Source organism: Alosa alosa, chromosome 17, assembly GCF_017589495.1.
Source record: "Alosa alosa isolate M-15738 ecotype Scorff River chromosome 17, AALO_Geno_1.1, whole genome shotgun sequence".
Classification (NCBI taxonomy): Eukaryota; Metazoa; Chordata; class Actinopteri; order Clupeiformes; family Clupeidae; genus Alosa; species Alosa alosa.
The window spans coordinates 27,328,211-27,342,044 of NC_063205.1; the positions used below are offsets into that span (position 1 = coordinate 27,328,211).

At 43.4% G+C, this 13,834-nt stretch overlaps 2 protein-coding genes across 2 annotated transcripts in view; both read right to left on the reverse strand.

The window, feature by feature from the left end:
• The window catches only part of cdk17 (cyclin-dependent kinase 17), a 70,799-nt gene extending 67,369 nt beyond the window's left edge, over window positions 1–3,430 (reverse strand). The window contains exon 1 of the mRNA XM_048267861.1: window positions 3,060–3,430. The gene's annotated coding sequence lies outside the window, so the exon portion shown is untranslated. The remainder of the gene's footprint in view (window positions 1–3,059) is intronic.
• A 3,460-nt stretch (window positions 3,431–6,890) lies between these two features.
• On the reverse strand, window positions 6,891–13,482 carry LOC125310314 (scavenger receptor cysteine-rich type 1 protein M130-like). The gene is made up of 13 exons (XM_048267612.1): window positions 13,162–13,482; window positions 12,661–12,960; window positions 12,237–12,545; window positions 11,813–12,118; window positions 11,304–11,618; window positions 10,555–10,869; window positions 10,144–10,458; window positions 9,605–9,901; window positions 9,424–9,483; window positions 8,824–9,141; window positions 8,122–8,298; window positions 7,758–7,856; window positions 6,891–6,931 (listed from the first exon to the last, which is right to left on the reverse strand). Exons 1-13 carry the CDS (start codon window positions 13,271–13,273, stop codon window positions 6,891–6,893), a joined length of 2,964 nt encoding a protein of 987 aa, XP_048123569.1. The 5' UTR covers window positions 13,274–13,482.
• Between the last annotated feature and the right edge of the window lie 352 nt (window positions 13,483–13,834).

The following is a 13,834-nucleotide window of genomic DNA, read 5'->3' on the forward strand; positions in this document are numbered from 1 at the left end:
GAGCAGAACTGCACTGTTAAATATGATGATAAAGATGCAAAAAAAGAGTTCATCTACATCACACTATAAAGGAGGGAAAAGACAGGGGGAGAAAAGGAGAGAGAGAGAGAGGGGGGGAGAAAGGGAGAGAGAGGGGGGGAAAGGGAGAGAGAGAGAGAGGGGGGGGGGAGAAAGGGAGAGAGGGGGGGGAGAAAGGATTGAATTGAAAGAGGGCATGAATAGAGAGATGGAAGAGACAGATATAGAGGAAGAATGAGAAGGAGGAGGGGTAAAAAATGGAGCACACGAGAGAGATGGAGAGAGTGAAGAGAAAGAAAGGAAGAGAAGAGAAAGAGCAATGATGGGTTGAGAGGAGGAAGAGGCAGATATAGGTAGAATGAGAAGGATGAAAAGAAAGAGGAAGAATGAGAAGGAGGAGGAAAATAAAAAGATGAGAGAGGGGAAGAGTGAAGACACTGGGAACACAAGGATGAGAGCAGAGATCCAGTGTGACAGAGAGATGGCTGACAGAGACGGAGAAGAAGGCAGAGTGTGTGTGTGTGTGTGTGAGAGAGTGAGTGAGTGAGGAGTGAGTGAGTGAGTGAGTGAGTGAGTGAGTGAGTGAGTGAGTGAGTGAGTGAGTGAGTGAGTGAGTGAGAGAGTGGGCTGGATGGAGAGGCAGTATGACACGCGGCATCCATCGCTACGGGCAGCGCTGAACCAGCATGATCCACCAGTGGGACAGACAACACACACACACACCTCCATAGCTATGGGCCACACTAAACCAGCATGATCCAGTGGGACAGACAACACAAAGAAACGGGCACAAAGACATATTCTCACTCGCACGCACGCACGCACGCACGCACACACACACACACACACACACACACACACACACACGTACGCATATTCTCTCAATCACACTCTCTCACACACACACACACACACACACACTGTGAGTTCTTTGTCTGACTGAAGCATGCCTCTATTGTGTGAGGACTCCACACCATAGCACACAACTGATGTAGAACACGCACACACATATAAATAGAGCACTTATAATTGGTGAACATCTTCTTTAGATACATATTACCCATAAACAAGTGTGCAGTGGGACTTAGAACAGTCTCCAATAACCCCCAAAATCCCTCAAACACACACACACAATACATTTACTCCAATTACAACACACACACACACACACACACACACACACACACACGACATTGATTCCAATTACAACACACACACACACACACACAGGGTATACAAACTGGCTCTCCTGACAGAGAGTGCTGTGTGGAGTGCGCGTGGGGCTCAAGCCCAACTCCAACAGCTCCAGATCTGGGTCAGCAGAGTGAGTGGACGGCAGAGCGCCAGTTAATGAACACACCTCTGTGTCTGTGTGTGTGCGTGTATATCTGGAGTCGTGAACGTTCCCCTGTTTTCACACACAGGGGACACTGCCAGTGAACGCACCCCTGTGTGTGTGTGTGTGTGTGTGTGTGTGTGTGGTGAACGCACCCCTGTTTCCACACATATGGGAGCCTAACTTGGGTCTGGTTTGGAGGGGGGAGAGGGGTGTCCTCCACAACATGAGCAGCAGCAGCCCTGCCAACCCCCAGTGATCTTGGCCATCGGCCCACGCTTGCACCGGGGACTGATACACACTCACAAAAGTGTGTCCAATATAGGCTACAGACATGAGAGGCACGAGACAAGCTGCGGAGGCCGGCTCGGCCTTCTTTTGCAACAGATCTGATGGTCTCTCACACACACAGGGGGACTTCGCAACAACTGAAGGCATCAGGGAAAATATCAACTTACATGACATAATTGTGCCTCTCTTGTTCCCATTACATCTCTCTCTCTCCTTTAGATACAGATACAGAGAGAGAGAGAGAGAGAGAGAGAGAGAACTCACACCACCATTGCCACATAGCAACAGATTCTCACTGTAATACTGGCGCACGTTGGCTAGGCTACTGAAATATTGATGCTATATCCTTCCACTTGAGAGCGATCTGATCTTCAAGGAATCTCTTATCTCTTTACAGGACAAACACAGAAACAAAACTAAGATTATGAGAACGCTGTACTTATTGTAGTGCGTAGCCTATGTTCGTGTGTCGGTGTGCACGGCCTGCAGGGGAGACCTGGCGCAAGGTTTGTGAGGCTGCGCCTGGTAACGAACCATTTCCACCAATTCTACCGTGATATTGTTTCGGTGCGGAGATACGCATGCACCTTGTTGTTTCCATATGATAGTTTAAACACACAGCGTTTAGGTATCAATTCATTTTTTGCTACAAATAAGGAGGTCGCAGTGCATACTGGGCTACATGCCAATTCATGCAAGGATAGCCTACTCCAAACTGACTCATGAGTAGGCTAATAGCTTAAACAATTTCTATACAACACCGAACTCTTCGCTTGCCTCTGCCTTGTTAACGTACAGAATTAGCCTACCAAACACTCGTGCTATGTACACAGATATGTCGGCGTTTTAAATTAGGATAGCAACACTGGCCTAAACGCTGTTCACCACCGTTTCACTTGACACAGCACTTTCGAACCAATAGGTCCATCATACATGTTGTTTTCACATTGTGTCACGTTGTGCTCACATAGCCTACCACCAACCCCTAACACAGCATAGCCATTCTGTGTGCGCATATATTGATCTGGCGGAAACAATTACGCTTAGACCAAAGGAAAACTTGTACCCTTCCCAAACAAAACTGAGCGTGGCGGTTTGACTTTTTTCGTGTTCAAACAGTCGCTTTAACTCGAGTTTATAAAACAAACAGACCGTTTCTGTATGAACTAAAACAAACAGTGGATTAGCTTCGCCCAGTGCTGTTTAACGAACTGTTTAAACAGCGTGTCTAAAATGTGTAGCCCCAGAGCGAGTCGAGAGCCACTAGCAATATGTTACAAACAGGTTACAAAATGCTTCCTTGTGTCGTCTCAGTGCTTCCATAATGCTATATTGCACCCGCTCGTTTCATGTTTTACACCGCATAGTAACAATTGGGACACAATGTTAACCGACATAATAAAAGGGCACTTACCAGAAACGGTTATCGCTGGTTCGACCCGAGTCCCAGCCCTCGGTGTCGACTCAGAGGCCGGATGCCGTGTCTTTCCACTTAGCCTACCGCAAACACAGTTGGTTTGTCTGTCGTCTCGCTGTTGATCTTTCAAACAGCTTCTCGCCACTGCGAATAACGATAAACAATGGACGTGCGTTTTCAAAGTTCCTAAAATATTCCCCACAACCTCAAACAACGACTCGGGGACAGCTTTAACTGACGCCTTTAGACCAGGCTACAGCTTTCCGTTCGTTCGGGCGAGCGGATGGTGACGATGGTTACAGCGGGGAGGGGTGCTAGCAGTTGCTGCCTGCATTCTGACGCCTCCGCCTAGGGTGAGAGAAGGAAAATATTGTCGCTGAATTTACTGGCTATTAGTGTGGGTATGTTGTCAAAGTGCCCCCTCTAGCGACCGCTTAGTGCTATAACATAATTTTCGGACGGCGGTAGTGGGCGGTAACTGTTGGTGTAGCCTATGTCTTGGAGAACCAACCCTGAATGTGTGAAATGCAATAACTCTGATGTGCATAATGTTGTGTGATCAAATTATAGGCTATTATTGTAGACCACCAAGTCACGTAATCGAAAATGTCTGTTCTCTGAAAATATGTCTTAGTCTGATAGTAGCCTAGGCTAATACACTGACATATGTATTTTCAACGTAAATACTGTCAGGTGACACATTAAACGGCCCACATTTCAGAGTAGGCCTATTTTCACTTTTATTTGAGTAATTGAATTATTCGCTAGCCTGGCTATCACAAGACCAAGCTCAATCTTTTGAGATTTAACATTAGTCTGGGGAGTCTGCGCTGTATTGCTACTGCAAAAGAGGCGTGATCAATGGGCAAATTATTTCGATTTCACTTAATTTAAATTTAAATGTATATTATTACCATCTCATACTCACTATGAACAAAGTTTGAATGAAAAATGTTTTTACAACATTCAAGCTGTGTATAGTCCGCTATAGGGCCTCCAAATATGAGAATATATGAAATATGATGAGAATATTACTGGATATGATGACATTGATCAGTGATTGATTTACAGCTTTGTCTGTATCCATCTTTACATGTAAGCTCACAATTATGTTTGGTCATGAAACACACATTTAAGACATTTTGACACAAGCAACTAAATCACATTTGTGTACACTGTATGTAACGATAACCATGTATGCATTCAGAAATCATACATTTAAGACATTTTGACATTAGTAACTGTTTGAATACACTACGTGTAATAGTTGCCATGTGTGCATTAATAAATCATGATAAAAACATGATCATCTAGCCTCATCACAAACTGCCAGAATCTTACAAAAAGAGGCTCTTAAAGGTAGTCCTTTCTGAGATACTAAATTAGGGATTTTCATTAGTTGTCAGTTATGATCATCAAAATTAAAAGAAATAAACATTTTAAATATGTCAGTCTGTGTGTGATGAATGAGTATAATATACAAGTTTCACTTTTTGAATGGAATTATTGACATAAATCAACTTTTTGATGATATTCTAATTATATGACCTGTACATACTCTGAAATTTAAATACGCTGTGTAAGCTTTTTTAAATCCCAGTCATAATCAAATACAGAAAGGCTCTGAAATAGAGTAAGTGTGTAAACTACATTATTATTGAGGAACCCTGTTTAATTATAATCTATTCAGGGTAACTTCACAGGTCCATAAGCATTTCAAATGTCTAGGTTTTTGACAACAATTGCTCATTTTGGCCTGTAGGTGGATTCATACAACCAGCTAAGGAATGTATTCAGCCTAGACACAAAACATATCGGCCATCCAGTCAAATGTTAGCATGGAGATGGAACACTGTAAGCATTAGATATTTACTTGCCATTCTGCCCTCAGCTGCTCTCAGCTGTCCATCACAAGGAATACTAATGAATATGAACAACGTTTTAAGGGCTAGCTGCAGTTCATTATCTGACCACAGTTTACATGTAAAAATAAGGGGGGCGCTCTGGAGCTCAGCAGAGATCACAAGGCCCATGACAGATAGATAGATAGATAGATACTTTATTGATCCCCAGGGGAAATTCAAGAACACAAGTGACACAAGTGAGTAGCCGTGGGTCGCCATGATGCACTGTCTGAGGCAGTGATATACTGACAAAAATGTGATGCATTTGAATTTCTGTGTTTTGTTTGAATGGACAGCAGCCTCTAAATGGCACCAGGCGGTCATTCACCATGAACTCTGGGCCTGGGTTGTACATTAAGGACACTCCGCCCACCTGTCCAAAACCTCTCTTTGTATTTGAGTGTCTCGTTCCAGTGAATGTAGTAGGCTACTAAGAAATATAAATTATACATGTATCTTCCTCCAGTAATAAAGGAAATGCGAAAGTTTTTAAATTTGTTTTCAATTTCACTTAATTTAAATTTAAATGTATATTATTACCATCATGCTCACTATGAACAAAGTTTCAACAAAAAAATGTTTTTACAACATTCAGGTCTGTGTATAGTCCACTAGGGGCAGCAAATGCAGGATTCCAAATATGGTAAAGGTGAGATATGATGAGAATATTATTGGATATGATGACACTGAGCAGTGATTGTTTTTTTTTTTATTTTGACTGTATCCATCTTTACATGTAGGAACAAAGTGATTGGATTGAGCCATACACTATTCCACCCCGTCAACATGTTACATCATGAGCATGGAAGGGTGTAGGCCTAAGGGACGCTAAGCTCAATCTTTTGCCAGACTCGAGGATTACACAGCACCTAGGCTATACATGTGCAGCAAGTGATTTTGACTGTGTTAGTGGTGTAAGATATATCTGAAGATGCCAATGTGAAGCCTTCATTGTGTATGCTTCTTGAAATCCCAGACATAATCAAATATAGAAATAAATATAAAAAAGAGTAAGTGTGTAAACTACAGTATTATTGAGGAACACTGTTTATTTATCATCTATTCAAGGTTACATCACAGGTCCAGAAGCATTTCAAATTACTAGGTTTTTGACAACAATTGCACATTTTGTCCTGTAGGGGGATTCATACAACCAATAATGGAATGTGTTCAGTCTAGATACACACAAAACATATCACCCATCCAGTCAAATGTTAGCATGGAGATGGGAGGCTGTGAGCATTACATATGTTCTTGCTCATAAGAACATACGATTTTTTGTTAGTAAGGGAGACCGCGTTGGCTTACTTCTGCACTGCAAATAATCTTGATTTAGTCGTGGATGCTTCAGGCAAATGCATGAGTAAATTGATCCTATGATTCACAGTGCAACAACAGTGCACTGATAGTAATGAATCTGTTACACTGATTGACATACAAAATTGGCTTAAAATGCATAGATGTTGAATATCAAGGAAAATTTCAGCAAACCAGAAAGAAATGTACTGATTAATATTGTCATTATGATACTAATGCTTGCTTACAATTATTTGTTAGTGAAAGAAATAGATACATTCTTACAGTTCATAGCAAATCATTTTTAGTTTTTTCTTTTTTTAAGTTTAACACAAACTTACTTTTTAGCTAAAGTTCACTGTAAATATAAATGCTATTTGCAAGGAAAAACAAAAAAGTACATTGCCTAAATATCAGCAATTGGATCAGGAGAAAAACACACAACAAAAATCATAAAAATACATTTTTGGAATATAAATGGCATTATAACAAAATATCCATTGTAAAAATAAGCTTTGCATATACTTTTGTCATAAGCTATCAAATATATATGGCATCTCAAGGATAAGCTCAGAACTCCAGTCCATCACAGCTGATGAGTCCTCTGCTCTGCTGACCTCTTCATGTGTCACTCCTCAGACTCCGCCCCCACATCATCATAATCAATCCCTAGCAACAACAACAGTCACTCACACCACTGACCAATCTAAACAGAAATGTGTACTGATTAGTACTGAAGAGGAATTTGTGTTTGTTTATTTATTTACATTTTACATTTACATTACATTGAGATGGCAGAGTTGTGGGAAACTGAGTGCATCACCAATCCCTGTAATAGTAGTGGTAGTAGGCAAGACATAGGCGCTATTACGTATCTAGATACGGCACTGTAGAATGGTTAGGGGGGCATATAAAAGTTTGAGAACCTGTGGCCTAAAACAATATTGGTGGTTGCATGTTAGATCTGAAGTGAAATGGGTCGCGATGGTCTGTCATTTTTAAAAAGTGGGTCCCCAGACGGAAAATACTTAAGCTGTGTTGGGTTACATTCATTGATCTAAACAGTGTACTGTTTGCATATCTGTAGGGACATTATAAAACACAGACCAACACATTAAGTCGTGCAGTCGATTACATTTTCTCATACTTGCAAACACCACAACACTGTGGTTTGGCAGTTATGATTCTCCTCCCCTTTCCCATAGACTCCTGTACTGTGTTTTGATGCAGCTGCATAGCCAGTGTGGTTTTCTGTTTATGATCTTACGACACGAAGCGCTAATGAGTTTCACTCCAACTCTTACTAATGATTCTTATCAGTAGGGCAGCAGCACCTGCTCAAAACTGAAAACATTTTTTTTTTTTTTCACAGACCCGAAAACTAATTCAGGCATTCTGCCAATAGTGTGTAATTGTGTACCTTCAGTGTGGGTTATGTTTTATATATATATATATATATATATATGCACGTACACCCAGGCTGATGACCTCTCACCTCTATGACGACCTCTGGAGGAGCCGGCTGTGGTCAGTCTGAGATCCAGCTCCTCATAGACAGCTTCACTCAGTTCCACGTGTTTCCTTTTGGAGAGAGCTGCAGGATAGGAAGAGTAAATGCACTGACCCCTATGATAATATTTATATACACTCATGAATTAAATTAATGCATTAAAACCAATGTTGTACATTTGATGGCAAAAAGGTGCATTTACAGTTTAAATTCTCTACCACAACAAATGCATGCATTATCAAACCGATACAGAATTTGAAATTGATTTCAAGACAAACATACACGGCACAATAAAGCAGAAATCAAGTGAAAAACACTTATTGATGAAACAATGAAGTTGTTGCAGCACCTCTCCTGAGTGCCCTGTTCTGCCCCACCAGCACCGCCAGTGAGCCCAGCAGCAGCAGGAGCAGGAGCCCCAGAGTGGCTGCAGCCGCTGGAGAGACAGGAAGCCCTGCAGGCTCACATGGAGGCCCTGTGGTTCTCCCAGAGGTGACTGGAGGACAGGTGGTGGGAGGTGGAGGCCCTGGAAAGCGCAAAATGAACTCATCTGCATTAAAATGCATAAGGCCTTTTATGTCATCTTATGTCTTTACTGTCTTAGTATAGCATATACTGTACATATATGGACCAATTTTAAAGTGTCTATAGAAAACCAACAGCATTGATCTCGACTGGACTTTCCTTAACTGACTGTTTTTGTATTATACCTGTGTGTGTGGGTGTGTGTGTGTGGGGGTTGTTGAGTGTCATGTTTCTAGGGAGGGATGATGAAATCTGTTGCTCCCTGGATGTCTTCAGTGTTTTTCCCTGCACCTCATGTACAAGCATTTTGTCTTTGCTGAGGTAGTTACTGTCAGGGTTACGAATACAGGACCCATGCGCAAGACTCCTTCAGACAGAAAACACACTTTATTACCTAACAACTTTACAAACTACTTACAGACATGAATCAGACAGGATAACAGAGACGATCCGACAAGGAACAGAGAAACAGGAGGGTAGAAATGCACATTCCAATTAAAGTTACATCATCTGAGTGCTCCCTCACCTGTGCAGGTGACCCAGGCGTCCTCCTTATGGATGCAGTCACTCTGATTCAGAGGGGCGCGGCAGCACTCCCACAGGTGGTGCTCATGGCCGGTGCAGTTCACCTCGTCCAGCCAGATGGGGCCGCCTCCCCTTCCAAATGGGCCCTGCTCCCCCCCTTCATCAACGGGCTCCCCACAGTCCAGCTGCCTGCAGACCACCTGGGCGTCGCTCTTGTCCCAGGAGTCATCACACACCGTCCCCCACTCTCCCTGTAGGAGCACCTCCACCCTCCCTGAGCAGCGAGTGGGACCCCCCACCAGCCTCAGCTCTGGAGACACTGGAAGAGAAGAGATATTATGAACACACACACACACACACACACACACACACACACACACACACACACACACACACACACACACACACACACACACACACACATACTCAAACATACACATATGCACACAAATGCATTCACACACACATACCCACACACACACACACACACTCGCACACACACGTACACACACTCACACATTTACGCACATACCGTACACACATGCACAAACCGCCGAGTTTTAAAGTGTCTATAGAAAAAAACCAACAGCATTGATCTCACCTGGACATTCCTTAACTGACTCTTTGTCTATGATAGGAACATTTGTTTCAGTTCCTGTGTCTGAAGTAAAAAGAAAATTAAAAAAAAAGGTCCACATACTACACAACTGCTTACCATTTGAATAATAATAATATAATAATAATATCATTACATCATAACTTTAGGAGGTACCAATACTGACCTTTACACTCTAGATCAGCAACTTTCCTGCAGGCTGTATCCCATTGAAAAGGTTTGCACTGCTCAAGGTGAGTATCGTGCTTCCTACACTGTGGAGGGCTCAGTCTCTTGGTGTTAATTGCCGTCTGTGAAAGGGTCTTTATAAAACCTCCACAGCCTAACTGATGGCAAATGACTGAGCCTGTGTTTTTGTTCATGTCACTGAAGCATATGTGCCCCCAGGTGTCGTTGTAGTACAACTCTATTACACCTTTACACGGTCCATGGCGCTCTGTGTTTTGTCTCAGCTGAATGAACTCTGTGGGAAAGACAACAGATATGAAAGTTATTCTATGACCGTAACACAACTCTTAAACAGAAAGATTAACCTGAAAAATGTAACTGCTCCATCCAAACAAACTGACACTCTCTCACTCACTCTTTAATTTCAAGCACACACTGATGAATAATTCAGTGATGTAAAATATATACATTTTTCAGCTACTGTTTAATCTTAAAGCTAAAGATGTATCTTGGTGAGCAGCCTAAAGGTGTTTGTACCTGAGCACATGACCTGCACATCCTCTTTGTGTGAGCAGTCGTGCCGCCCCCACTCTGCTGGGGGACACTCCCACAGGCTCGTCTCGTCTCCTGTGCAGTTCACCTCGCTCAGCCAGATGGGCAGATCTCCTGGTGGAACAGATGCAGGGACCTTAGCACTGAGAGCTGTGCCACAGTGCAGCTGTCTGCACACTACCTGGGCATCCTGCATGTCCCAGGAGTCATCACACACAGTCCCCCACGAGCCATTGTGGAGAACCTCCAGCCTGCCAGCACAGTCTCCTCCAGATCCTGTCAACTTGACTGGCTGAGGGCCTGATATGGGGAAAAGAGATGCATGAAAATACTAGAAAAAGTGTTTTATCTATAGACGTGCTGTAGGAACTCTGGTAGACTTTGCAATGTACAAACCTGAACAGACGATGGTCACCTGCTGGCTAGAAGTACAGTTTAGTATCTGTGGAAAGCTGCAGCTTCCCAGATGAGTCTCACGTCCAGAACAATGGATCCCCGAGACACACCCATCGCCCTCTGTGTCAGTAGAACCAAAGAACCTAACAGCAGAACCGCAGGCCAGCTGTCTGCACACCACGGAGGCTACAGACTGATTCCAGGACTCCAGCATAACTCTCCTCCACCTCTGACTGACGTAAACCTCCACCGCTCCCTCACACTGCCTCTCTCCAGACAAGCGCACCGTCCCATTGTACTGGGAGAGGGAGGAACCTGCAAAACTTCTTCAGTTTAATATACAGTTTATATGCATACACAGTTGTCATCCCCTGTAAGTTGCCGTAATACATGAATACCGTACTTAAAAGCAATCAGTTACCAAATAATGCATTTATATTGAGCAACCTAAACATTTCCCATTCCTGATAGTTTCTCCCCAGAGGTGGTTACATATGCTCATATGATACTCCAGCATTTTGTCTATGGGTGTCTACATTTTTTTGTCAGCCAATAAACCATTCATTATACACTGATATTAATGTACTCTGATGCAAAGCTATTATATTATATTTCTATTATATTTATATTTCTGATTCACTAATTAAAACCCCTACATTATACTGACTTTCTGCCCTGAATTTTACTTTTATTTTTATACATTAAAAAATAAACTACAGTTTTCCGGTTTGGTCTTGTCATGAGCTCACCTGAGCAGATCACTCCAGCATCCTGTCTATGGGAGCATGCAGCTCGACGCCATGAGGAGATTCCACATCTTAAGAGGCCAGTTTCATTCCCCTCACACACAAACACATCAGGCCAGATGCTTCCACTCCCCTCACCAAACCACTCTGCCCCTACAACAGCCACAGCACTCCCACACTTCAACTGGTGGCAGAGCACGCTGGAGGCCCTCATATCCCAGGATGCATCACACACTGTGCCCCACTCTCCGAGGTACTTGAGCTCCACTCGGCCTGAGCAGGACTCACTGCCATTGGCCAGTCTGGCATCAGTGTATCCTGAAAGGCATGAACTTGAACTTGATTTTTGTAAACCAAAAGTCTGTAGCAGCAAAACGATGACAAGCCATGTTGTTCTCACTTCATGTAAGAAACTGTTTCAAGACTTAAAAGAATTGTAGGAAAATACATCATTCCGAAAAAAAAGGGAAATAAGAATAAAACTAATAATGTCCAAGGACATGACCTCCTACCAGAACACAGTAACCCTACATCCTCATCATGTGAGCAGTTGTGGTTCATGGGGGATGTTGGGCAGAGTTGAATATGAGTCTCGTTGCCTCCACACTGGATCTCCTCTGACCACACCTGGCCCTCTCCCTCTCCAAATGCAGCTGCTCCCAGCACCTCTACAGGAGTCCCACAGTCCAGCTGTCGACACACAACCTCTGCATCCTGCCAGCCAAATGTGCACACTGTTCCCCAGGTGTTCCCATGTTCCACCTCCACTCTCCCAGAACACTGGTGGGAACCGTTCACTAGCCTGGGAGCTCTGTGCTCTGTGTGGAAATAATTAGAACTTTGCATTGTGCAACCAAACCTCATACATAATACTAATCACTTAAATAATGGATTGGGTATTTCCATAATAACACTGCAGCCACGTGTTCACCTTACCTGAGCAGATGACTCCAACACTGTCTTTAGGCAGGCATGTGTGCTCACCCAATCTCTTACGAGAACAGGACTTCAGTCTGGTCTCCCATCCCACACAGCCAACCTCAGCCATCAAGACTCTCCCTGCTCCCACTCCAAAGTGGGCATCTGACAGGGAATCTACAGCATCACCACAGTCCAGCTGTTTACACACAACTGCTGTATCAACTTGGTCCCAATAAGCATCACACACTGTGCCCCACTCAGCCTCATGATAAACCTCCACTCTCCCAGAGCAGCGACTGCCACCATCTACCAACTTAACAGGATCTATGGAATTGAGAAATCAGTGACACACCCAATGGTTTACTGGCTTCTTGAAATATCCAATGAAGTAATAATTACATAATATAGGGTAGCATTTAACATTTTTCTCTTAGATTACCTTTACAAACCAATCCAACATCGTGCTTGTGTGAGCAGTTGTGGTTGATAGGGGATGTGGGGCAGAGTTGAATCTGAGTCTCGTTGCCTCCACACTGGATCTCCTCTGACCACATCTGGCCCTCTCCCTCTCCAAATGCAGCTGCTCCCAGCACCTCTACAGGAGCCCCACAGCCCAGCTGTCGACACACAACCTCTGCATCCTGCTGGTCAAATGTGGTACTGCATACAGTGTGTCTGGTCTCCTTATGAAGCAGCTCCACTCTTCCAGAGCAGTGAGAACGGCCCACCAGTTGGACTCCTGTAATTTGAGTATATTTACAATAATAATGTCTACTTATAAATAGCACGCATATTTAAATGTCATCTGAATAGGTTCATTCAAATGACCCTATCACGTCACACACTGGCATATTTCTAAAAATGTAGTCATATTATGATAATGGACAGGTGTAATAAGGCCTGTGATTAACTAAATTATCATTGCTTTCAGTTAGCCCACCTGAGCAGATGACTCCTGCATCCTGATGATGACCACAGTTTTCTGCACCCCATCTTTGTGACTTGCAGTCCTTCACTGTTGACTCAGACCCCACACACTCCACATCACTCATCCAAATTTCTCCTGAGCCCTGTCCAAACTGAGCACCTTTGAGAGCTTCTACAGCCTCTCCACAGCCCAGCTCTCTACACACCACTGCAGCATCACGCAGGTCCCATCTGTTATCACACACTGTGCCCCACTGTCCTCTGTGTAGAACTTCAACTCTTCCAGAACAGCGACTGCTGCCATTTACCAACCTCAAAGCATCTAGAGGGGTCAAAGAGATGATAATGTATTGAGGGTGCATAAATATGGGTCTGTTATCATGAATCCAATAATCATATTTTATTTGTACCTCTGCAGATCAGTCCTGTATCGTTCTCATGTGTGCAGTGGTTCAGAGCAGAATCATTTATTTCATCTGTACAATGCTTACTAAAATGCTCCAGAAATTTCACACACTGACTAATGTTTTACGAAGATATATGACAAGGTGACATGTGATTATGCCTATTCTTAAATTGATTAGGATCAGTTGCTGTCAGTTTACCTGAGCAGATGACTCCTGCATCCTGATGATGACCACAGTTTTCTGCACCCCATCTTTGTGCGCTGCAGTTCTTCACTGTTG

What these genes read in the sequence shown, in the direction of transcription:
- LOC125310314 (XM_048267612.1), bottom strand. Translation starts at nt 13,273, where the DNA reads ATGAGTGATGTGGAGTGTGTGGGGTCTGAGTCAACAGTGAAGGACTGC. An exon ending in TGTTGGATTGGTTTGTAAAG is followed by an intron (nt 12,546 to 12,660) that starts GTAATCTAAGAG and finishes TCAATTCCATAG; the next exon opens with ATCCTGTTAAGTTGGTAGAT. An exon ending in GGTGACCATCGTCTGTTCAG is followed by an intron (nt 10,459 to 10,554) that starts GTTTGTACATTG and finishes TCCCCATATCAG; the next exon opens with GCCCTCAGCCAGTCAAGTTG.